The sequence below is a fragment of the Rhinatrema bivittatum genome, chromosome 16, assembly GCF_901001135.1.
Source record: "Rhinatrema bivittatum chromosome 16, aRhiBiv1.1, whole genome shotgun sequence".
In the NCBI taxonomy this organism is placed as follows: Eukaryota; Metazoa; Chordata; class Amphibia; order Gymnophiona; family Rhinatrematidae; genus Rhinatrema; species Rhinatrema bivittatum.
This window is the reverse complement of record NC_042630.1, coordinates 9,836,152-9,861,295: the sequence shown is the minus strand read 5'-3', so window position 1 is coordinate 9,861,295 and position 25,144 is coordinate 9,836,152. Positions and strand designations below refer to the sequence as shown.

At 50.1% G+C, this 25,144-nt stretch overlaps 1 protein-coding gene across 3 annotated transcripts; it reads left to right on the top strand.

Moving 5' to 3' along the window:
* Positions 1-4,828: 4,828 nt before the first annotated feature.
* On the top strand, positions 4,829-24,918 carry PNP (purine nucleoside phosphorylase). 3 transcript variants are annotated; one of them, XM_029580540.1, is made up of 6 exons: positions 4,829-5,011; positions 15,796-15,965; positions 16,951-17,054; positions 17,633-17,808; positions 17,949-18,139; positions 19,119-24,918. In XM_029580540.1, exons 1-6 carry the CDS (start codon positions 4,971-4,973, stop codon positions 19,334-19,336), a joined length of 900 nt encoding a protein of 299 aa, XP_029436400.1. In that variant the 5' UTR covers positions 4,829-4,970; the 3' UTR covers positions 19,337-24,918. The 3 variants fall into 3 exon arrangements, with proteins under 3 accessions (XP_029436400.1, XP_029436399.1, XP_029436401.1); XM_029580539.1 differs by lacking the exon at positions 4,829-5,011 and adding an exon at positions 8,871-9,354; XM_029580541.1 differs by lacking the exon at positions 4,829-5,011 and adding an exon at positions 12,795-12,930.
* Positions 24,919-25,144: the final 226 nt, after the last annotated feature.

Sequence of the window (25,144 nt, the reverse complement as noted above, 5' to 3'; positions counted from 1 at the left end):
TTTTGCAAGGTTGGTACACAGCCCCGAGCTCTTAAAGTGCGGAGATTTGCAAGACATTCTAAGGATTTATAAGACGGATGTTTTAAACTCTCAAAGCCACAGGTGTTGGTTGGCCTGCAGAAAGAAAAACCAAAAAAACCCCAAGGGGTTGCATAAGGAAAGCTGATGGGATGTGCACGGAGGACTTGAAGAGGAGCAGGTCTGCCTCATGCGGGCTGTTAAAAAGAAAAGAAAAGCAGAAGAGTGAAAACGGCCTCCCCCTTTCCATCTACCGTCACCTTCCAGGAGCTCTGGGCCTGAACAAAAATGGTGCAACTTACGCAAATGTTGCAAATCTCTTCGGGCTTTCCCCCACATTTGTCTATTTTCGGTATTTTGCAAGATGTGTCAAAAGTGCTAAGAGGCTGGCTTCGGTCTGTCCTGTGTGATGCTGCTGGAAAATCTGCACAGATCGTGTCCAAGCCAGGAGGGGGACAGCGGAAAGTCCGGCGTGGTCCTGTACAGCACTGGAACCCGAGGAGGGTCGGGCCATTTTCAATATCTTTGGAACATGTTTATATTTATTATACGTGATCTGGAAAGGGGTACGAGTGAGGTGATCAAATTTGCGGAAGACAAAATTATGCAGAGTGGTTATGTTTATTTAAACTATTTTTATATACCGTTTTTTTTTTTTTTTACTGGGAGGTAGCCAAAACGGTTTACAAGGTGAACATACATGTTAAAAAGAAGATAAAATACTAAATACAGACAAAGGTATGTAATACAAGAAAATAAATGAAAAGGTTTGAGTTAAATTAAAATCATAAGAACAGGTAACATCGAAGGAGAAAAGAGATTCCAAGTGGATTGTCAAAAACAGACGTGTAGCAGGAATACTGAAGGAGGACTCCGGCCTACTGAGCCTGTCTGGAATGGTGCTGGGTGCCAAGTCGTTATTCCTTACTGGGGAATGCTTTTCCGAAGAGAAGTTTTCAAGTTCTTTTTGAATTCTTTCTTACCGGAGGAGTTTCTATGATTGGGATCGAATTCCAGAGCAGGGGATCCAGCTACCGAAAAAGCTCTCCATGTCTAAACGTGCCGCCTCGATGGTGGGTACTTCTAGAAGGTTTTTATTGGCGGAGTGGAGGCTTCTAACCAGTTTATAAATATGTAGCTGTGAGCTAAGCCATGAGCTGGTGTCGTCATTCAATAGATTATAAATCAACGTAAGTATTTTGTATTTTATTCTAGCGTCTGTTGGTAGCCAGTGCAGGGAGAAGAGAATTGGGGAGATATGATCTCAAGCAGACTGTAATAAGCTGCGGCAGGACCTATTGAAGGAAAACTGAGCATTCAAATGGCAGATGAAATTTAATATGGACAAGTGCAAGGTGATGCATATAGGGAAAAATAACCCTTGCTTTCAGTTACACGATGTTGGGTTCCATATTAGGAGCTACCACCCAAGAAAGAGATCTAGGCATCATAGTGGATAACACATTGAAATCGATCAAAAAAGCTAAAGGAATGTTAGGAATTATTAGGAAGAGAATGGTGAATAAAAAAAACGTAAAGATTTCAAATAAATAAATTAAAAAAATGTCATAACGCCTCTGTATCACTCCATGGTGAGACTGCACCTACTGTGTGCAGTTCTGCTCGCTGCATCTCAAAAAGGATATAGTTGCACTAGGGAAGGTTGCCATTTTGGTTGCCCTACAGAGAAGGGCAACCAAAATGATAAAGGGCATGGAATGGCTCCCCTATGAGGAAAGGCTGAAGAGGTTAGGGCTGTTCAGCTTGGAGAAGAGACGGCTGAGGAGGGATGTGATAGGAGTCTTTAAGATCACAAGAGGTCTTGAACTGGGTTATGTAAGTTGGTTATTTACTCAGATAAAAAAAGGACCAGGGGGCACTCCATGAAGTAAGCAAATTGCACATTTAAAACAAATCAGAGAAATTGCTTTTTCACTCAATGCATAATTAAGCTCTGGATTTCATTGCCAGAGGATATGGTTAGTGCAGTTATTGTAACTGGGTTTAAAAACGGTTTGGATAAGTTCCCAGCGGAGAAGTCCATAAGCTGCTATTAATTAATAAGCAATAGTAGCTTGTGATTTATCTAATGTTTGGGTACTTGCCAGGTACTTGTGACTTGGATTGGTCACTCTTGGAAACAGGATGCTGGGTTTGAAGGACCTTTGGTCTGACCCAGTAGGGCATGTCTCGTGTTCTTATGGGTAATGGCTGACAAGCACTAGGGAATCCAGGCCTGTGCCAGGTTTTCACTTCCTTGGCTTCTTGTCAAATTACAACCCATGGTTCGTTACTCTGGTGCAGGCATGGACTGCCAGCAATCTGCACCCAAAGGCAATCAGGGCCATTGAACCCTAACCACCCACCCGAGGGCAGGGGAGAGTGCTGAGGGCCCTCGGGCACTGCCCTATTGTTGGAATAGTCCGACTGCCCCCCCTGCTCTGATGTGCAAATGTATCCCGTTCAGCCAGCCCTTGCACCGTATCGAGAGACGGGTTCTGGATGGGAAGTGTTAAAAAAAAAAAAAAAGGATCTTTAGATTTAAATATTAAAGGCTTCCGTATCGTTTACGCTTATTGCCCCCAAAACAGTGGCAAGTGCTGGGTGCTGATTGTCCTGGGTCGGCCAGGGATGGGATGGGAGCCCCTCCCCCCCAGTTGTCACTCAGTGCATGCAATGAGTGCCCCCTTGACTGTGACCCAGGGAGGGGGAAATGTGTGTGGAGTTTCGCACCCCCCAATCGTTTAGAAAAGGCTCTTTGCAACCTGAACTTCTTCCTAGTGGCTGGGCTCCTTTCGGTTTAGAGGGTCAGTGGTCGTAGCCCTCCTACTGGTTTAATTGACATCAGTTGTTTCCTCCTCGCTTTTGACCGAACCTATTTCCCTGTTCTGTATTTTAGAAACACTCAGAGGACTGCTCGCTAGGCTGGTGCATTTTCTGGCTTCATGGTTCTTGCTTGGACGAGATCTCCCAGGGGTTACTTCTCTGTAACTGGCTGTTAAATTCGCTGCTCCTCATTTTGTGGCTTTTCTGCGTCCGTGCATTTTTTTTCTTACAGCTGGATTGTATTACTTTGTTGGATTTTGCCACGGGCTGCTTTGGAAAGGCGGGCTACGGCGCCAAGAAATAATTAAAGAAAGAAAGACGCACAAGTGGAAAGCCGTTCACGCAGTGGAGTAGAGCCTGGCCTGTAACTCTGGAGCCGGTTTTCAATCCAAACTGTAATTGTCAAATTTCCTGAAACCTTCCATTTTGTCTTGCCCATGCATTTTCCACTGGATTGTAAGGTCCGTGGGACAGGGGCTGGCTCCTGGGTGTACAGCGCTGCAGGAGTGATCAGTGATTGTGGTGAAAGAGATAAACCTGGATGTAGCCCGACTCCCAGGTGTCCCTAGTTCTGCGGCCTAAATCTCAGCTTCTGACTGGGCTTTCGCAGCCTCTTCAAATCTTAAAGTTGGCGCATGGACCAGGGCCAGGCCTCGGTCATTGGCTGTTGTGCTCGGCGGACCGCAGGTTCATCCCACTGCACGCCACGCTTACCTCAAGCCCGGGTCCGCTCCGAAAGACTCCCCACGGCGCAATCGATCCTTCCAGCCGAGACACGGCCGCCCGCCACGGGGCAGCTAGGCTGACACTGCCGCAGGTCCTGCTTCAGAAGCCTCCCCAGGCGCGTGCGGACCCAACTTGCCAGGATTTAAAGGGCCCATGGCGGGAAATCCACCACGGCGCCCTCTGATGACATCATGGAGCCTCCTGTCTAAAGAGCCTGGCTGGACACCCCTCCAATGCCTCGGCAATTGGTCAACTGCATCGGAGAAGTGCTTTGTCTCTGCATTCCTGGTTCCTGCTTCCGCTGTGTGGCCTGTTCGCGGTTCCTGGGTGTCTGGTTTGTCTCCTGAGTTCCCGTCTTCGTGGTCAGACTTCCCTTCATCTGTCTTCAGCGTCTTGTCTTGCTCCTGTGGTTCTTCGTCCTCCCTCTTCCTCTTTGTTCCTCATCGGATTGGACTTCTGGCCTGACCGTGGATTGGACCTCGATGTTGCTCGACCTCCGCCTGCCTCTGACCACTGCCCGAACTACGACACTGAGTGAACTCCGCCCGCCACTGACCACAACCTGAATCTGTCCCGACCGCTGCTTGTACAGAGTCTACTTCTTCACCGTGCTGGCCTGCAACACCTTTTGCGCGACGGATCTTCACCTCACAGATGCCCGCGCCTAAATCCAGTTGGGCCCCAGCACCCGAGGGCTCAACCTAAGGGGAATGAGGGCTGGTACTGATGAAGCTCCAGTTGGGCATCTGCTCCAGCCAACACCACCTGCCAATGGTGGGGGACCTGCAGGACCCCTCCCTGTGGATTGCGCCAACTTCACCTCGGCCCAAGGGTCCACTTCAGCAACACCGCCCCCCCCCCCCCCAAAGGGTGCTGAACCCTAAGACGTGGCTGCTCAGGCCTTCAGGCGAATTGAGTTTTAATCGCTCTAATCTGGGTTTTGGTACATACCGGAGACCGGCCAGTGGTGGCACCTCAGCAAGGCACTCCCACACCCCTCCACCATCTCCTACCTGCACAGCAGTAGAGGGCAGCTGGGGGACAGTCACAGGGTCTCCTGCAGAGATTTCTCTGGCAGTCTGTACTGTACCTGTTCTGTGATGGGGAAGCGCCTACGTGTCCAAAGCTTACACTGCTGCTGCCTGTGGTTTCTGATTGAAGTTAAAATGTAAATGAAAGCTAACTTGTCTTGAGCAAGACAGAAATCAGTAACGAATGCGGGCAGCGGTGTACACTGAGCTGTGAAGAAGGAACTGCCTGCATTGTGTCATCGTGGGACTGGGGTAGTAAGCACGTCGTTGCGCAGAGAGCTGGGGGCTGCCACCGCCGCAGGTGCCCCAGACCCCGAGGGCAGTCCGTGGAGAGAATTCATTCAGGGAGGGTTACGCGAGCGAAGCAGGATGGCTACGAAGACGACAGCAAGCGCCCAGGATGAGAGCAGGTAGGGACAATCCCCCTTCTCTTTCACAAACCCCCAAACCATCGAACAACCGTGACAGGTGTGTGACCTTCATGCAATACGTGCAAACCGGTATGTAGGAAGTCGAAGCGATAAAAAAAACCAAGGGTGCCTGTTACACAATATTTAAATCAGTGCATTAATACAAAACCTCCGGCATTTATTCATTAAATCCTCGGTATGATCAGAGGCATCTTGTTTTGATTTTTTTTCTTTTGGATGTTTTCTTACAGTGACTCTGCCAGGGTCACAAAGAGTCAGTAACTGAGCCAGGGATTAGAGCTGAGGCACAAGTTGAGCAGATAAGCTTTCAAAATCTGTTTTTGATGGATATGAAATATCTATCCTGTCACATGCTAAGAGTCTGGGTTTTATTCTAGACTCTAAGGTTGTGTATGCAACCTTTACACAAGATCCTCAATTTAACAATCTTAAACCTTTGCTCGAGCCCACAGATTTTCTGGGATAGGCTTTAGTTTTTCGTGGACTGGATTATTGCAACTCTTTGTGTCTGGAGTTGCCTCAAGCTGCTGTCCGAGTCCTCCAAGTTGCACAGCTGGGCGCACTCTGACGGGTACAAGAATCAGGACCCCCTGTCACCCCATGCGCTGCGTCAGTTACGCTGGCTTCCTGTCCATGCCAGAGTGCAATAAAAGGCGTCGCCCATTATTCACGCATTCCTGGATAACGTAGACTATGCATGGATGTATGCTCTCCTGAAGATATACAATCCACAGCGCACCCTGCGCGCCTCTCAGGCCTGAATGCTATTTGTTCCAACTATTAAATAAGCGCATTTATCGGAAACTCGCTAAAGGGCTTTTTTTTTGTGTCCGCTGCAAACCTATGCAATGGTCTTCCTGATCATCTGTGTGCAATTTCATGTTCTAAATCATTTAAGAAAACGAAGACTTTCCCCATTTCATTTAGCTCAGTCCATATTACTTGAACACCTGGTTATGTTAACTGAGTTATGTACGTTTTAATGTTTTTATTATGGATATTTGTTAACTGAGTTATTATGTACGTTTTAATGTTTTTATGATGGATATTTGTTAACTGAGTTATTATGTACGTTTTAATGTTTTTATGATGGATATTTGTTAACTGAGTTATTTATGTTTTGTTTTTATTATGGATGTTTGTAATGCAAACTGCTTTGAACTTTGTCTTTTGCGCTATATTAATTTGTTAAATAGAAAAGTAAATAAAGTGACTCTCTCAGGATCACCCTCACGGAGTTGGGGGCAGAGCCGGGGATTAGTACTGAGGCACAGGTGGATAAAGGGATTCCTCCCAGAGTCCCACGCAGAGAGTCAGTGCCATTGCCATGTGTATGGGAGAGGGGATCTCAGTGCTGGAACAGCAGAGAGGGCCGCGGGACAACGGGCGAAGTGTTTTGGGATGGCGGGAAAGAGCCTGGTGGGCCTTGTGTGTTTCTCCCTCTCTTTGTCAGATTCAAGGACTTTTCCAGGCCCGACGATTTAACACACAAAGTGTCAGAAGGAAATAATTGGGAGGAAAGAAGAGAAATCAACAACTGGTTTAGAAATCGGAAGGAAACCAAAGTCGCTGTGTAGTCCGGGAAATTGTCTCACAGTCTATAGCCAGGATTGGGAAATGGCCTCGTAATCTACAACCAGGAAACCACCGCGGAGGGAGCTTAAGCCGATAGCGTGTAAAAAAAAAACCAAAACGTGCACACACTCACAGAGCAAGGGCGGCAGCTGTGGCTTGCTCAGAGACATCTGCGGGAATTTTCCAACATTTGGGAGGCTCCCTGCAGCATCTGCTTAGTGAAACTTGTTATCATGCTATGACAGCGATTACAACTGAGCCCCTGTGGCCTACTGTAAACTAACAAAATCTTGGTTCCTAACCTTTTCAAGCCTAAGGCACACCTCCATTAACACATGTGTGGCACAGCAGGCTCCAGGGGGGGCAAGCAGTGTGGACAGGGGAGAGTCATTTTTGAAACCCAGGGAGGGAGTGGAGTCGCACATGAGCTCAGCACAGTGCATCAGTCCCCTCTCTCTATACAAGTGCAGGGGAAGGGAGAGGTGGGTGCCCTGTGTTAGCTAACTTGGGTGCCCCATGTGGCTGCTGCCAGAGCTCCTCCACTGCTGCTGCTGCTGCGCCCAGCACTGGGTGGTGAGTCACATCCAGTGCTCAGCGCCCGCTCTCCTCGCCTGGGAATGAGAAGCTGGAAAGGACTCGGCAGAAGGCGGGGCGGGGCTGGGGGAGGAAGAGGTGCTGCGTGCACTGCGTGTGCCGTGCAAAGCGGCCCAGCTCTCCCCACATTCCTGCAGCAGCTCGGGCTCATGCACGCACAGGCTCCCCTCAGGGGGCTGCCGACGTCTGGAAATAAAATATAATGCAAGCCAGGCCCCTGGAAGGGCTGTGAGAGGCAGCCCCCGGTGGAGCAGCATGCACCCCCCCCAGGACACCAGGGGAGATAGTGGAGGGTGCACGCTCCGGTCTGGCGGTCTCCATCAAGGAGAGGCTGCTGTGTAAAGCTGGAAAGTGCCAGCTGCGCTCGCTTACCTTTAGCCCACTGCAGGTGGAGGCGCCCTTATTCTATTTATTTGCGTGGAAGGTTTCCCACTGATTACGCAGCGCTGCCCCTCGCCTCGGAGGGAGCCAGAAGGCCGCAATGAAAGGAGAGAACTGGCTCCGGCCGAGAATCTGCCCTGGCTTGCAGAACCGGAGATTACAATTTAACTACAAAATATCATTCCTTGGCGATTGTTTTCCTTCCATTCCCCTCACTCCCCATTTCCGGGGCTCGGTGAGGCCTTGCCCTTTACCCCCGACCCCCCCCCCCCCCGATCAGAAAGATCCTTGGGATCCCTTGCCCCTCTCCTCGGTGGGGTGCATGCTGGCAGCAGGGCGGTCGCTGGAGCCCTCGGGGCCCATTGGCTGAGGCCCGGCAGGCGTGTGGCCCGCTGCCTTCCCAATTGGATGAGGATTCTCCAATCCCCTCACCCTGAGCAGGGGGCCCGCGTGAATACAGGGGAACAAACACCTCCATTCATAATAAGATCCGTGGGTTGGCGCCTCTGACCGCCAGGTCACCCATCTGGAACCTTTTGGAACCTGCTGCCTTTGCTGCATTGGGGGGAAAGTGGAAGGTGGAGGCTGCCACTGCCACACACACCCGCATCCGGTAAAAATGTTTTGTTTTTTTTAAAGAAAAATAACCACTGGGTGTTAGCATTGCAAACCCCCCCCCCCCACGCAGAGACACACAGTGGCGGAACAGAGAACAGGGAAATATGTTCATCAGCCCAAGAAAGTGGAGGAAGGCAAGAAAAGTTTACAGCCAGGATAAGGCGTGATAGCGTTGGCAGCTGGGATGCATTCTTGGCAACGTAGAGGGGGGATAACTGGGCCGGTTGGATGTTTTTTGTTTTTTTTTTGTGCTGACATCTACTATGTTGCTGTTTCGGTGCAATGTCTGCACGGGGCTCTGATACATTATTATAATATTCATATATATATTTGTTACTAATTCAATACATAAATGTAGGTGCATGCAGACCGTGTTGCACACTTTACCTGCACTGCACCACGAAGCTCCTCCCACCCCGGCGCCGCAAACCTTCTCTCCCCTGACGTAAGGTGGGGGTGTCACCGCCCCGCTTTTCCCTTTAGCCAATCAGCGGCCGGAATCGGGAGCCTCGCCTTCCCCGCTCCCCTTCCCGTCTTTCGCGCAGTGACGTCACGGAGGCCAAGCCGCGCCCCCTCACTGTTAGTTGGGTTTGTTGTTTTGGCTACTGTTTCCCCCTTTTATCCTAACCCCCCTCCCAGGCCCCGCCCCCCCGCTTTACCTACAGAACGCCCTGATGGTCGCAGCATCAGTTTCCCTGCAGCTGGAGTGGCGGCGCGAGCGGCTTAGCGCGTGCTCTGAGCATCCGCGCGCGGGCAAACGACCGGCAAGCACTCTAATAGGCACTTATTATTATTATTTAACTTGTTTTTTCGGTTCTTGAGAATTCGGGGAGGGTTTTTTTTGCTTATTTATTTATCAATTACTGTTATTATTTATTTATTATTATTATTTTGTAGTAACCTGTCGCCCCACCCTGGTCACGTGATTCTCGCACGCGAAAAAATTCCCCGGTGTTTGGCGCGAGACGCGCCCTGGGCTCGTGACACCCTAACAAGAAGCGGGGCAGTTTATTTTGTTTTTTTTTTTTAATTGGTTTGCCGCCTCTTAGCCTTAAAAAAAATACAGTACATTGAACTTTCTTTCCCCTCGTCATGTCCAAGCATTCGAAGACCCCCCAGAAGGAGCAGCAGGAGAAGGAGCAAAAAAGGACGGGGTGAGCGCCGCGGCATTCTGGGACTTGTAGTTCTGATCGGGGAGCCTGGCGGGAGGGGTGGAGTAATGTGTGTTCCCCCATCCCCAACTATCCCTGGGAGGGGGAAGGAAGGTGCCACAGAGAAAAGGAAAGGGAAGGAGGAAATGGTTCCCTCCATCCCATCCCAGGGTCATGGTGATGCATCGGTCCCTATACCAGATCAGTGTTTCCCAATCCTGTCCTGGAGGCCGCCTAGCTAGTCGGGTTTTCAGAATTTCCCCAATGAATATGCATGAGATAGATTTGCATAACTTAGGTCTCCAATGCAAGCAAATTTATTGCATGCATATTTATTGTGGATATCCTGAAAACCCAACTGGTTACCTGTGCCTTCAGGAGAGGGCTGGGAAACGCTGTACCAGAGGCTGGATCTGCTGCAAGGACACCAATAAGCAAGATAGCATGCACTAGTGGAGAGTCCTGTAGCACTTCCTTCTTGGCTTTGAAGTGAGGAAGTCTGCTCCTTGCTGGGATGTTTGATTTATCTGGCTGTGACCTCTCAGAGCTGTTCCCTTCCTCTTTTTTTCCAGTGGCAAGAAATAACTTAACCTTGTATGGATCTGCCTCCAAATAGGGACATGGATGCTTTGTAAGCTCTGATGCTTTTTATTGGTCCTGAGACATGTCCATGCAATGTATTACCATATATAATTCAAAAATCATACAACTAAAATCAACACATCTCTTATTCATAAAACCATGGATAAGTGCAAGGTGATGCATATAGGGAAAAATAACCCATGCTGTAGTTACATGATGTTAGGTTCCATATTAGGAGCTACCACCCAGGAAAGAGATCTAGGGGTCATAGTGGATAACACATTGAAATCGTCGGTACAGTGTGCTGCTGCAGTCAAAAAAGCAAACAGAATGTTGGGAATTATTAGAAAGGGAATGGTGAATAAAACGGAAAATGTCATAATACCTCTGTATCGCTCCATGGTGAGACCGCACCTTGAATACTGTGTACAATTCTGGTCGCCGCATCTCAAAAAAGATATAATTGCGATGGAGAAGGTACAGAGAAGGGCAACCAAAATGATAAGGGGAATGGAACAGCTTCCCTATGAGGAAAGGCTGAAGAGGTTAGGACTTTTCAGCTTGGAGAAGAGACGACTGAGGGGGGATATGATAGATGTCTTTAAAATCATGAGAGGTCTAGAATGGGTAAATGTGAATGGTTACTTTCTCTCTCGGATAATAGGACTAGGGGGCACTCCATGAAGTTAGCAAGTAGCACATTTAAAACTAATCAGAGAAAATTCTTTTTCACTCAACGCACAATTAAGGTCTGGAATTTGTTGCCAGAGGATGTGGTTGGTGCAGTTAGTATAGCTGGGTTTAAAAAAAGGTTTGAAGTCCATTACCTGCTATTAATCAAGTTGACTTAAAGAATGGCCTCTGCTATTACTGGCATCAGTAGCATGGCATCTTCTTAGTGTTTGGGTACTTGCCAGGTACCTGTAGCCTGGATTGGCCACTGTTGGAAACAGGATGCTGGGCTTGATGGACCCTTGGTCTGACCCAGAATGGCAGGTTCTTATGTTCATATCAAATACACTCCATATATCCACACCTTTGTACACACACACATGTATTAATACCATTAACTTCAATAACCAAACTACATTTCCTATTAATTCTGCATGTAAGTTATCTTAACGCTATAAAATATTAACCACCTCTAAATATTTCCTAATTCACACAAATGTTACAGTTGTAAGTTATAATGAACATATATTTTAGGCCCTCATAAAAGATCTTAAAAATCTCTATTTTTTAAACACCACATTTATTTATTTATTTTTTAAAGCATTATGTATTTATGTTTCTATGAAGGTGGCCTGTGCCATGGGAGTCAATAATTGATTTAAAGATGTCTGCTGTTGTACAAAGTTCTCTGTCTTTGGAGAGATAATCCCTTACTGTCTGTTATCCTCTGTAGCTCATGTATGGTTCATGATTCATTTGCACCATAGAGTATAGCAGTGAGTGGCATTTTCTGATGGCCATTGACTCATATAAGTGACTCATTCAGAGGTAGACTAGACGGGATGTTTTCTCTGCTGATTTTTCTCTGCCATCCTGTTTTCCAACTGTGAGATTCGTGCCATCTGTGGTGAAGTTTGTCTTCTGTGCTGTAGTCACCAGGTTAGTCTATTATTCCGGTTACTCCTCAGACTCTCCCTTTTTAACAACAGGCTTTCATTTTGGGATTCTCAGGGGATGCGTGTGTCTGTGCGAGCGTGCGTGTGTGTGTGTGTGGAATTGCTAGAAACAAGCAGAAATGTTGGTAGCTCGTCAGAAGCAAATTAAATAGAACACTTTGCTTAACATTTTCCACTTGAATGATAAAAACAGACGGTGGAGAAGCGAGACTTCCGGATGGGCTACACATGGCTGCTCTGGCATTTCCAACCGAGACCCGCTCAATTTGCCAATCAGATTTTGCCCTCGGTGGAAGCAGATTGGACTTCCTGTAGCTGACCTCGTTGGACACCTGTCTCCTTGTCCGATGTCCTCGGCTGCAGAAAGAACGCGTCCTGCGTTTTCCGAGCCTGGCAGCCGAGTTTGTAAAGAGCACACCTGGCTCTCTGGAGGACTGTAGGTAGCAAGGTATGGTGAGGTCCAGGTTTCGGCTGTTCTCCCCCACCCCGGAGATCCGGAAAGGATGGCATGAGTCGGATGACACAGATCAGCTCTGTGGAAAGTGGGCGCTCTGGTGCTTGGACTGCAATGGGCGTCAGACTCTGACCCTGCAGGGGATGAGGTGCTCCGTGCACACTTTCTCCTGACTTGAGTGGCAACGTATGCCACACAATACATTCGCTTTAGACACCAAGAGAGAAGACGCTTGCAGGGGGCGCATGCGGCAGTTTAGCGGCGCTTGTACAGGAGCAGGGACACGGAGAAGGGACCCTTACGCCTGAGAGCCTTCCCAAAGCAAGAGATGAGCATCTGACTGCAATTAGTTACAGAAAGTCAGATGTTTTAAACTGGGGTGGAGTTAGAGGTGCAGCCTCGCATTACACACACTGCGTTTAGATGCCCCGGATTACTTTTGGGGTAACTCTGGGTACCTGAATCCGCACCAAGTAGCTAAACTTGTGACGTGGTGCTTCGCAAAAACGTCCAATGTAACGGCCTTCAGACAGGAAAGGTTTCAGATATCGGACCCAGTTTTTGTGTACGGAGCCCTGTGTGCTTGGATGCACAGCTGCCACCTTTGAAAATGTTTTGCCTGGTTGTCTAGAAGTGGTGAAGGCAGCTTTCTGGGGTCATAACCGTATTGTGGCCAGGCAAAGGCGCACGCGTGATCTCATAAAATAAGGAATGCGAATGATACGGCCCTCTGGGCTTTGCTTTACCCCCACGTATGACAGCTTGTTTCGTCCTGCCGCATACGCCTTCCTGGGTGCTCGGTGAGAAGGGGAGGGTTGCAAGCACGTCTCCGGTCAGATCATTTCGTGTCCGGCATCCGGAGCTCAGCCTGGGGATCCCTAGCCAGTGTCTGCTGTAAATGTTTCCCCCACCCAGGTCTGTAAAACCAAGGCTCTGCAGCAAAGTTTCAGCCCTCCCCTGGCATGGTTTCCTCTCCTGAGAAGGTCGGTTTCTTGCCGCAGCTTTGCTCCCCAGCTTCTCTGCTGCTGTGCTTCCTGTGCAAGCTGAGAAGAAGGCAGGGGAGAACAGCGAGAAGGATGCCAGTTTGTCTTCTACTTCAGGCGAGGCAAAGAGATTCATTTAACATGTAGAGGCCCCCTTTCTGAGTCTTCGAAACCCTTTCAAGCTGGATTACAGTAAAGAAAACAAGTAACACACTGCAATAGATAACAAACAATCCCTGGCATTTTGTGCAGTTTTATGGGAGTATCTGAAAAACTGCAAATGGCAGACAAGATTTGTTTTCCTCTTCCGGTGTCTCCTGTTTGTCTATGTGTGTTTGCACCACCACCTCTGTGATTTGTCCTGCGGTGACCCTGCTGGCCCTCGCTGCTGGAGAGAGGTCTGCCCTAGCACCGAATCGCTTTGGCTCTGCCCTTGTGCCAGCGGGGACCCACACCCTCTCGGCCACCTTCTTCCGATACCCTCGTTTCATGCACCCGGTCTCACAGGGGATCTGCTTTCTAGTGCTTGTTTTTTTGATGTTGTGGTTTTAATTTGGATAATACGTCACTCTTGTATGGGAGTCTTGATGGCAACTGTTTGATTTATTGTTCTGTACTTTGCATTAGAAACATTAATCTGCCCAGGGCAGTTATGGGTGGACGTAAAATAAATGCAGTAATAAGGAAACGCAGACGCAAAACCCGCTGCTTTTATAGCCAGCCTGATTTTTCTTTGCTCGTTGGGGGTCCTCTTGTTAAGCCTGAACGCTACATGGAACTCCCCTCTCCCTCTGCCCATGTCTCCCTCCCCCCCCCCCCCCAATCCCAAAATGGAGAGTAGGGAAATGATGGGCCTAGTATCAGGTGGAGAGGGGCAAGCCTTGGACTGTGATTCGGGGCAGCGCAGCATGTAAGCAAGGACCTACCACCCAGTGGCGTGAGAGTCGCAATCCTAAACAGAAGGCGAGGGGGGTAACCTGCCTTGAGCGGCAGTTGCAATCCTAAACACCTTGCTGGGCAGACTGGACGAGCCATTTCGGTCTTTATCTGCCTATGTGACTGTGGCCCAATAGCAGCAGCTGTGCTGATTGGCCAGACCTGGCGCGCCTCCTTCTGGGTCGAGCAGCAGAAGGCTCTTATTTTAATCCCTGCTGCAGTTCTCACTAGACTAGCGTGCATATTATCGACTGTGGGGGGTAGGGTTAGCTGTGATGCCTCTGTGTTGGGGGAGCGTTGGTTAAGTTCATGGGTTCACCTACGCGTATCATGGACCAACACAGCCAATGGCAATGCAGATGTTTGTACTCAGAAATGCTTATGCACGGAACCCATGAGAACTGTTAGCAAACACAAGCTTTGAGACGCAGATGTGCTGAGCTGTGATAAGAACAATCAGGCCGATGCAGAGGAACGCGCGGGAGAACCGGCGCGCGCACAGGCCACTCTCCTGGGTGCGCGATTCAGGAGGGTGGCCTATGCAAATTAGGGCCCGCGGTAAAAGGAGGCGCTAGGGACACTAGCGCATCCCTAGTGTCTCCTTTTTGACAGGAGCGGCGGCTGTCAGCGGGTTTGACAGCCGATGCTCAATTTTGCCAGGTGTCGGTTCTCAAACCCGCTGACAGCCACAGGTTCGGAAAACGGACGCCGGCATAATTGAGCATCCATCTTCCGACCCACGGGCCTATTTTAACTTTTGGGGTCTCCGACTTAATATCGCCATGATATTAAGTCGGAGGGTGCACAGAAAAGCAGTTTTTACTGCTTTTCTGTGCACTTCCCCGGCGCCGGCAGACATTAGCGCCTACCTTTGGGTAGGCGCTAATTTCTGAAAGTAAAATGTGCGGCTTGGCTGCACATTTTACTTTCTGTATCGTGCGGGAATGACTAATAGGGCCATCAACGTGCATTTGCATGTTGATGGCCCTATTAGGTTCGGGGGGGGGGGGGGGTTGGATGCGCATTTTCGACACGCTATTACCCCTTACTGAATAAGGGGTAAAGCTAGCGCATCAAACGCGTGTCCAAACCTGGGCTAACAGTGCGCTCCACCGAGGGAGGCCTGTGGGAATACCGGCAGAGCCTGCGTCTGTGTCTGTATGTGAACCGAACATGGGCACAGCTCAATATGGTGGGTGGCATTTGCGTAAGACGATTTGGCTCTGGTACCGCGTGCTGTATTCCTGCTGTGCACACGGAGCGGGGTCCGGATCACACGCAGGTTCCGAGCCCCAGGGAAGGGCGGGTCCTGCTACCAGCACAGCGGAAGACCCGAAAGCTGAAACCTTCCCCAGCTGCTCTGAGGCTCCCCTTGCAAAACTCTCAACATGCAACGGGAAACTTCTGAACTCGTGGCAAAAGTTCACCTTAGAAGCTTTTCCCAGTTGTGGAGGGATGTTTTGCCAGTAAATTACAAGCTCACTTGGATTTCACACATCCCAAATTCTACCAAATTCCCTGTGCATATCTTAAAAAAATGTGTTAATATCCACTCAGAAGCGTGGTCTGCTGGCGCTCCACCTTAGTTTATACATTTGGGGGGTGTTTTGAGGAGGGTGGAAAGAGCATTATTTCCCAGTTGCAGTTGGATAAAATGGCTGGGGTCGTGCCAGGGCGACCGCAGGCCCTGGAAGGAAGGCATTGCTGAGGGTCCCACAGTTGCTGTAGTGACGGTTAAGCGCATGGCTCTTGAAGGCGCGTTGTTTCTGTCGGTGGCGTGGGCTGCGCGCTGAGCAGGCCCTCTCCCGGCTCTGTGCTCCCAATTCAGCTCTCGCCCTGTGCTGCTCTCTCTCTCCCTCAGGTACACCTATGAGGAGTACAAGGAGACGGCCGACTGGCTCCTGGCCAAGACGAAATGCCGTCCTAGCGTGGCTGTTGTGCTGGGGTCCGGCCTGGGGGGCCTGGCTGAGCTGATGGAAGACCGGGAGGCGATTAAGTACAGCGACATTCCCAACTTCCCTCAGAGCACAGGTAAGACCGGGACTTATTTTGGCCTGGGGGGGGTCATGGGGAGAAGAGGAATCGATGCCCGAGGGGGGTCATGGGGAGAAGAGGAATCGATGCCCGAGGGGGGTCATGGGGAGAAGAGGAATCGATGCCCGAGCTGTGGCAGAACCACCAGGGGCAAGCGTTGGGGATTGGATTACAGGAGAGGGCTGGGGACCTTTCTGAGATGCTCACGCGCTCTCTCTCTCTCTCCTTTCTGAGATGCTCACGCGCTCTCTCTCTCTCTCTCTCCTTTCTGAGATGCTCACGCTCTCTCTCTCTCTCTCTCCTTTCTGAGATGCTCACGCGCTCTCTCTCTCTCTCCTTTCTGAGATGCTCACGCGCTCTCTCTCTCTCTCTCTCCTTTCTGAGATGCTCACGCGCTCTCTCTCTCTCTCCTTTCTGAGATGCTCACGCTCTCTCTCTCTCTGTCTCTCCTTTCTGAGATGCTCACGCTCTCTCTCTCTCTCTCTCCTTTCTGAGATGCTCACGCGCTCTCTCTCTCTCTCTCCTTTCTGAGATGCTCACGCGCTCTCTCTCTCTCTCTCTCCTTTCTGAGATGCTCACGCTCTCTCTCTCTCTCTCTCTCCTTTCTGAGATGCTCACGCGCTCTCTCTCTCTCTCCTTTCTGAGATGCTCACGCGCTCTCTCTCTCTCTCCTTTCTGAGATGCTCACGCTCTCTCTCTCTCTCTCCTTTCTGAGATGCTCACGCTCTCTCTCTCTCTCTCCTTTCTGAGATGCTCACGCGCTCTCTCTCTCTCTCTCCTTTCTGAGATGCTCACGCTCTCTCTCTCTCTCTCTCTCCTTTCTGAGATGCTCACGCGCTCTCTCTCTCTCTCTCTCCTTTCTGAGATGCTCACGCGCTCTCTCTCTCTCTCTCTCCTTTCTGAGATGCTCACGCTCTCTCTCTCTCTCTCCTTTCTGAGATGCTCACGCTCTCTCTCTCTCTCCCTCCCCTGTTCTTCACAGTGCACGGCCATGCTGGACATTTGGTATTTGGGAAGCTGAACGGGAAGCCGTGTGTCTGCATGCAGGGCAGGTTCCACATGTACGAGGGCTACCCCCTCTGGAAGGTGAGCGCTCCACCTGATTGATTGAAATTTGATTTCTGTTCCGCCTTTTCAGACACTTCAATAACGGATTACGTTTTCAGGTCCGGCAGGCGTTTCCCCGTCTCCGGAGGGGAATTGCCCAAGGTCACAGGGAGCAGGCAGTGGGATCTGAATCTTTAGAGCTGTGCTTCTCGCACGGTTGGGTCGAGGCTCCCAGTGGGGTGGGTGGGGCTCATAGAACCGGGGGCCGCTTCCCTCCCCTCCCTCCTGTGTTCAGCAGTGGGGGGGTGGGGGAGCACTGACGGGCCCCCCCTCCCTCCCTTCCTCCTGGGCAGGCTTCTTGTTAGAGACTGGAAACCCGTGCCTTAGGTCTGGGGGAGGCTCCGTGAGCGCGCGGTGACTTCTGCTGCTATCGCCATCGCCGCCTTCCTGCCTCGGAGAGGAATTCTGTTTCGTTTTCGTCGCCTGGGGTTGGGTGAATTTTCAGGCGACTGAGTACCGTCTTGGGGTGGCAGTGAGGGGGGGCGGCTCTCTTCCTTGCTTTAAGGAATGGTCTCTGTAAACCTGCACAGCTAACCCGATTTATTTCCCCCCGCCAGGTGACCTTCCCCATACGCGTCTTCCACTTGATGGGCGTGGACACGGTCCTCGTGACTAACGCAGCTGGGGGTCTGAACCAAGACTACAAAGTGGGCGACATTATGGTCATTAAGGACCACATCAACATGCCGGGATTCGCGGGGCAGAACCCCCTGATAGGAAGGAACGACGAGAGGTAAAGACCCTGAACGGCCCCTCGTTCAGCAGGCGGTAGCTTGGCGTTCTTGTAACGTGCAATCGGAGACCCCTGGAGCGTGGCTTAGGCTGGCTTTTTTTTTTGCTCCGCGACTGACCCAGCTGTGCTCTCGGCACTAGGTTTGGTCCACGTTTCCCGGCCGTGTCGGACGCCTACGACAAGAGCCTGAGGAAACTGGCGCTGGCAGTGGGCCAGGAGCTGGGCTGCGCCAGAATCATGCGAGAGGGGGTGTACTGCAGCTTGGGTGGCCCCAACTACGAGACCATCGCTGAGTGCGTCTTCCTGAACCGGCTGGGAGCGGACGCCGTGGGTAAGTCCCATCCATGCAGAAAGTCCTGGTGGTCAGATGGAGGCGGTGCCAGCGGCGTCGAGCTCCGTCTTGTCGGCAGGTGCACAGGGGAGGGGAAGCAGAGGCTGCAGAAAGGACCCCGTGAACGAGGCGTCCCGTTTATTACCTCTTATTAATCAGCACGGCCGTAAAACGGGATCAGCGTATCCGATGGCCTGGACAGTTTCAGGGAGGGTAATCAGGTCTCAGTGTCATTTGTCTTGTAGTGTACGGCGTGCCCTTCCAGCTGAGAGACTGTTCATAATGTGCCATCTCAGTCATAGAGTCCCTTCCCCACAGAGCTTACGTGGATGCTAAAAAAAAGTAGAATTAAATTTTGTGTCCATCACCAGCTTATGAGAAAGTCTTAAGTCATCTGGGGTACTTTACATCTTTATTTTTGAGCATGCTAAGGCCGGGATACTGTTGTTTGATTTCATTTTACAGTTTTTTTTAGTTAATCCCTAGATGGCGTCACAAAATCTGTGCCCAATATACCACTGGAGCACAGAGGCACTTTGCACATCTATTGTACACACCAAAAGCGCAAATAAGACTTTACTTGGTCAGGGCGTAGCATTTAAAGTTCTTTTATTTCAACTCGGTAACTCCTTTCGGTGAAACACGGTGTTTAACAGCAATTCCCCAACACGGACCCTCTGTTTCGCCAGTCCGGCTGCTTCGGGGGGGATAATTTTAATGTCCGTGTTGGGGGACTGTTGTTAAACACCGTGTTTCACCGAAAGCAGTTACCGCGATGAAATAAAAGAACTTGAAATGCTACGCCCTGACCAAGTAAAGTCTTATTTGCGCTTTTGGTGTGTACAGTCACAAACTCTGTGCCCTTCATCCCATTCTATCTTGCCGGTTTGTGACTCTCGGCAGCAGTGGGGAGGAGGGTTTGATGTCCCCCCCCCCCCCCCACCGTGTGTAACTTGCCTTGCCGTGCTCCTCTTTCCAGGCATGAGCACGGTGCCGGAGGTGATCGTGGCCCGACACTGCGGCCTGCGGGTGCTGGGCTTCTCCCTCATCACCAACAAAGCAGTGATGGACTACGACAGCGAGGAAGTCGCCAACCACGAGGAGGTGCTGCAGACCAGCAAGGCCAGCTCCAAGATCATGGAGAAGCTGGTGACCAGGCTGCTGCCCCGCATCGAGCCCAACAACAATGTCGTCTAGAGCGCCCGCGCTTGGGGGGGGGGGGGGCGGGCCTGGCGTAGGGGGCTGAGGAGGGCAGGGGGAGCGGGGCGCGGCTCTGTAGGCAATTCCTCACCTTTCTCTCGGCCACGCTGCGCTTCGTCCGGAGTACAGTAACGAGCGGTCAGCTGCAGCTAAGGACTAGCCGGCCTGCCTGGTTGTCCCCTCTCGCTCTTGTCTTCGCCCTCTCCTACCCTTTTCACATCAGAGTAGGCTAAAGATATCTCCCAGCAGGCAGCCGTGCAAGCTTGACCACCTGCAGGGGATCATTCGTCGTGCAATTCAGTTTTGTTGTTTTTCCCCTCTTTTTTTGGTCGTCCACCATCTGGGGTAAATGAGCCTACAGGTTTCCATACCTAAATCAGTACCCAGGAATGGAAAGGATCCCCCACCAGGATTGTGCGTTATCCCCTCCTCCCCCTCCCCCGCCGAGCAGCTGCCTTCTGTTTCCGTGGGATTTGGGTTCAGTCAGAACCGGCCGGTGTTGGGCAGCGGTGCCATCAGTCCTCAGTCACAGCTGCCTGTTTTTTGTTTTACTATTTTATATTCCCCCTTAGCCCCGTCATTGCAGTGACAGCCACCAGCCACGCCCTGCATCGTGGGCCCTGTGTCTGCCTGCTGGGTGCTACCTTTACACCGTGATTGAGTCTGTGCCTCTCCGGCCGGCTCAGAGAACAGAACCCCAGTCTTCACCCTGGCGCAGCACAGCGCCTACCACCGAGCCCCCCACGCCAGCCGCAAACAGATTGCGCTTTGCCCAGTGAAAACCCTGGGCAGAGAAGAGACCTCGGCACCCGTAAGGTGGGGCTGGGCTACTCGCCATCAAGTCATTTATTCGGTGCCGTTTGTCTCCGAGAGACGTTCTTCTTCATCCGTCTGTCTGGCGTGCGTGCCCTGGGGAACTTGTATGCGCTCTGACAGACAAGGGACCGGTCTCTTATTTTTTTTTTTGTCTTCCAATAAATAATAAACCAGTGCCATTTGAGCTGACGCCAGCATCCTCTGTAACGAGGGTGTCCTCGGCGCAGAGGGTCTGGGCGAGACGGATCCCATTGCAGGTGCTCATGCTCCCTGCTGTTTATGTAACCCTCTCCAGGCCCCCCCCCCCGTGCCAGAGCTGGCTCCACACTCCGCCGTCCTCTCCGTAGGCCTGCTTCTACCTGACACGTTCATAGGAGACTGTAACACAGCTAACAAGAGACCAAAAGGTATCTCAGTGATATGTCTTGGTGTTGGGTGAGTGTAGGTCCCATGCTTTTCCCTCACTCCCTAACGAGGGGTTTGGGGGCCTCTGCATTGGACAGGAGGTGATATTAATAAATTGCTCGCCAGGATTCTGCACGCACAACACATACTTAATAGAACTGCACTGGTGCTTCATGACCTGCAGGCCAGAAGGCCTAGCGGGTAGTGTTAGACTCTGTGTCTGGTACCTCTCAAATGGTACCAGTTGGAACATGGCATTCCAGTAGTTTCTGATCAGTTTTGGGTCCATTTTTAATATTTTTATATAATGAAGAGTTGGGGGTTTTTTTTTTTTCATTCTATTTTCTTTCTTCAATATTTTTTTGCTGATGATTACCGCAGTGTCATATGTACTGTAGGAAAGTGAATAATTTTATTAAATCATTTCAGGCTCTGCAGGATGAAGAACCATATACAGGATTAGGTACTATATAGAGTCCCTGAGAGGGGATTTGAGGGGGGGGGGGGGGATTGTGGCAAGGCAATTTTTTGTATGTGTGTGAGGTCAGATTTCATGTTTTAAAGGCCATGCTTTTAGGAAAATGATATTCGTTTCATTTTGATTGGTTGCTAATTGATGACATATTTAAATTTTTTTTTTTAAATTATTTTAAGATATTAGGGCTGACATCCTTTACGCTGCTCCCTGGGGGCAGGCGCGCCCCAGACTGATTCCGACTCTAAGGTGACAAGTATCATCACATCTGAAGGATAAGCTAAGGTTAGCGAGACGGGAGGAGGCAGGAGACGTAGATTCTGATGATTTGTGTGAATGCAGTGGCGTTAATGCAAGGCCTTTTTTATAAATCGGTTTCCACAAATCTGGGGAGCGGTACGATCCCGTGACCTCTATGTGCAGGGTCAGTAATTGTTTTGTTTCAGCCGAGGGGGTTGAGCATTGCCTGAGAGAATTCTAGAGGTTCACGCAGGAGAAAGGAAGGGAAAGCTTTGCTGCTCGTGTTCCGGAGGAATCTGGAGGCACCGTGGGCATTTATCAGGGACCTCTTCAAGCCTTCTGTGCAGGATCCGCTCACCAGTGGCAAAGCTCATCTACAGGACCGTTGCTATCGAGTGCTTGGACCATGTTTAGTGAGTTGGACTTCCCTGATCCATCGTCGATCGTGCTCCAGTGGAAGGGGAGCGACGCGCCCTGCGGTGGGATCTAACTACGCGGGCTGGACACAGATGGACCCTTTATCTGCCTCAAACAAAAATATGCGCCCCCCCCCCCCTCCTGTGGCCTGTGACCTGCTGCCCAAAACGTTTAACTAGATCCTGTAACGCAGAGAAGCAGGGGGAGAGGAGAGTAAAGCGATCACGCAGACTGGGAAGTAGCATCTGCCTCTGGAGAAGGAAAAAAAAAGGAAGTCCTTGAACACACAAATGCTGTGGGGAGAAGTTAATTGTTCCCTTCAGCGGAGGTCCACATCAACCTCTCCAAGGTCTGCCAAGGAAAGGGGCCCACTGCTTGTGTCCAGTACGTCAAGAGGAGCGCTGGTTAACCGGAAAATCGGACAAGCCATTTTATAAACGGACGACGTAGAAAATGTTTTCCCCTCTTCTCTTAACCATTGATTGCTTGTCTATAGAGCAGAAGGGCCTTAGGAACTATGTTCAGCAATTGGTTGTACCTCTTCAAGGGTAATTACGTGCTGAAGCAGAGGTAGAAATCGCAGGATTATGTAACAGAGTGCACAAAAATACTTTTTATTAGAAAAGCAAGCGGTAAAGCCAGAATAACAATAGACCACGGGGGCTCCTAACAAAGCGAGCGAGCTGATCATCAAAACACGAAGGGCATATTTTGGTAATGCTGAACCCCTGGGGATGGCTTTCAGTGTTTTAACGATTTTTGGCGTGCTCGTTCTTAATTTCCGACCCAGCCTGCCGCAAGGACTTAAACCCGGTTCAGCTGGAATATTTCAGAATTTAGATGAGCTAGGAAAAGGTTAATCGTTGGGTCAGTAAGGTGGCCGTCGGCGGTGATTGGTGAGTAGACTTGGTGATCACAGGCGGTGAGGGAGATGCATGAGTCTCTGTTAAAGCGCCACAGAGCCAGACTTAACGGGAGAGAAGGCGGTTACTGACTGCTGTAACAGCATGAAAGCGTCCCACTGCCTTGTCTGGGAGGAGACTTGCGGCAGGAAAGCTGTGAGCTAGGAAGTATCTATAAGCAGTATCCATTTATCCTCCAACATGCACAGAAAGAGCATTCGCAGTGACAAAACCTGAATGACTGAGCAGAAACTGTAGCTTGTCAGGCAAGGGGAGAGGAAATAAGGAGAAAACAAGGAAATGTGATTTCATGTGATAGGAGGCCAAGGGATAGTCAAACTGGAACCAGCTGGCTGCAGCTTTCCAGAAACCACTTGGCTCGGTGGTTGGCTGGCTACTGTCCAGGAAGGCCACGGGGGCCTAGGAGGCTGGATGTTCAAGCAGCGGCCTCACTAAATCTAGATTATTGCAACACGTCGGGAGTGCTGAAGGAAAAGGGAGACTGGGAACTTTACAGAGGAAGAAAGTCACAACTGACTTGGATAAGAAGCAATTATCCTACAAGCTGGGATGTAAAAGACCAATAATCTGATGACAACTACATCAGTGTCAGGGATAATGTAAACGGAGCAATCAATAAGCAGTGAATGACGTGATATTAAACTGATGTTAACAGAGCAAGCAATAAGTAATGAATGATGTGACGTACATTGTTAGTATGATTAGAACCTGTAGCCCCGTTAGGTCAACCGTGAAAATGCACAAATATAAAGCAGAACAGAAAATGCACGAATAGGAACTATGATTATGAAGGAGAGCACGTATACAATGTGGTGACCAACTAGAAGCTGAATGTAATCGTTGATCATGAATTTGGAGGTGGATCTTGTACACTGTTGTGATCTACTTTTGGACCGACTGTAGGCAAAACGCCTAAATAAATGAAGCAATGCATTCTTAGCAGCTTGGAAAAGAATAGCCGGGAAGAAACTGAAGGAGCCAAATGGTCTTTGTCTGCCATCGGGCTGATTTTATTTTTCACATGGCGCTAAACGTTAGCCAGCAAGCGAGAGAAAAGCGCTTTGTGTACTTTCAGACTGCCCGGGGGTGAGGTGGTGCCTGCGGTGAAGGAGCCTCTCCCAGATGGGAAAACGGATTTTGGCTTTACTCGCAGAATACATTTCAGCATTCAGAGTGAAGCCTGGGAGGCCGAGAAATAAAGCAAGCTCAAGGTGGAATAAGGAAGAGAGGGCATGAAATGCTTTAAAGGATGAATTGCAGCTTCGTGTAGGAAACACTTTAATATTACTAAACACATTCTGAAATCAAGAAGCAATAGGAAACGAATAGGGGTCGAGCTGAAGTATTTTTTGTTGTTTGCTATTACGTCAGCAGTGGGTAAGAATCATGGAAAGAGAAGACGCTTTCTCTCTCAAAGGTTTCCGTATAAATGGAAAATAACCTCTTTTTTTTTTTTTTTGTCTATAAGGCCCTAGGCCCAATTCTAATGGAGCGTCCGGTGTCGCCGGGACAGGAAAGGTTGAAGGAAAGCAGGCGGCCTCAGTGGAGCTGGACCGCTGGGCATTTCAGTATTCAGCCAGGAAGGATCCGCTCTCATGGAGTCGCAGTGCTCGTAGCCGCCCGGGCTGTAATCTCTAACTGCGCTACGGCTGCCTCTATTGTAGAGCTCCTGCATCCCAGGATTAATGGGATAGGAAATAGGTTTATAATCTTACCTCTGACCTGTTAATGAACGGAAGGCCAGGAGCTGTGATTTACCAGTGCACGGTTTAGGGATCGATGGCGCGTAGGATCTGTTCAGGCGCCGGGCGGGTGGCGAGTTCCTTGCAGCGTCAGCCTCCTTCCATACTACTACAGTATTGCACGCTGGGCTTCTCTCTCTCTCTCTCTTTTTTTTTAATACTTCTTTTCTCCTGGTACCGGGCAGTGATAGTTGTAAGGGATGTGACAAGTATTTGGACCTAGGAGCCGATGGCAGAGAAGCCTCTGGGCTTTCCCCTGCCTTGGTGCTGGTCCCGGGCTTTCTCGGGTCCCTGTTACTGGTTTGGCTTCCACGTCCCACAGGAAGCCCTTCTGTGCATTCCCTTGTTACCCTCCTGCTTTCTGCTTAGAGCTGCCTACCAAGCTCTCGCTTCTATGTACTTTAATGCTACTGGGATTTTCTCTTTCATGTTAAGCGCACTTTCACCCTCCGTGCGTTTTTTGGCTGCAGGAGGCCTGTTTCTCTTCACATTGGGTGCTGTCAGGGTATGAGATAACCAAGTGGAAATCCTTCTGAAATAAATTTCAACTGAAATGGAAAACTTGCAGATTTTGCCTTTTTTTTTTTTGCCCGTACTCTTGGGGGGGGGGGGGGGGGGGTCAGACCCTCGCCTAAGCTGAGAATCCCAGTGGTTTGCGGTTACCTGACCCCTGCCTGCTCTCGGAGAGAACAGGAGCCGCTTGCACCTCCTTTCTTCTGGCCGGTGCCTGTGGAATAAGCGAGAGATAACGCTGCATCGCTTGGATTCTCTTTACTTTCTGCTTATA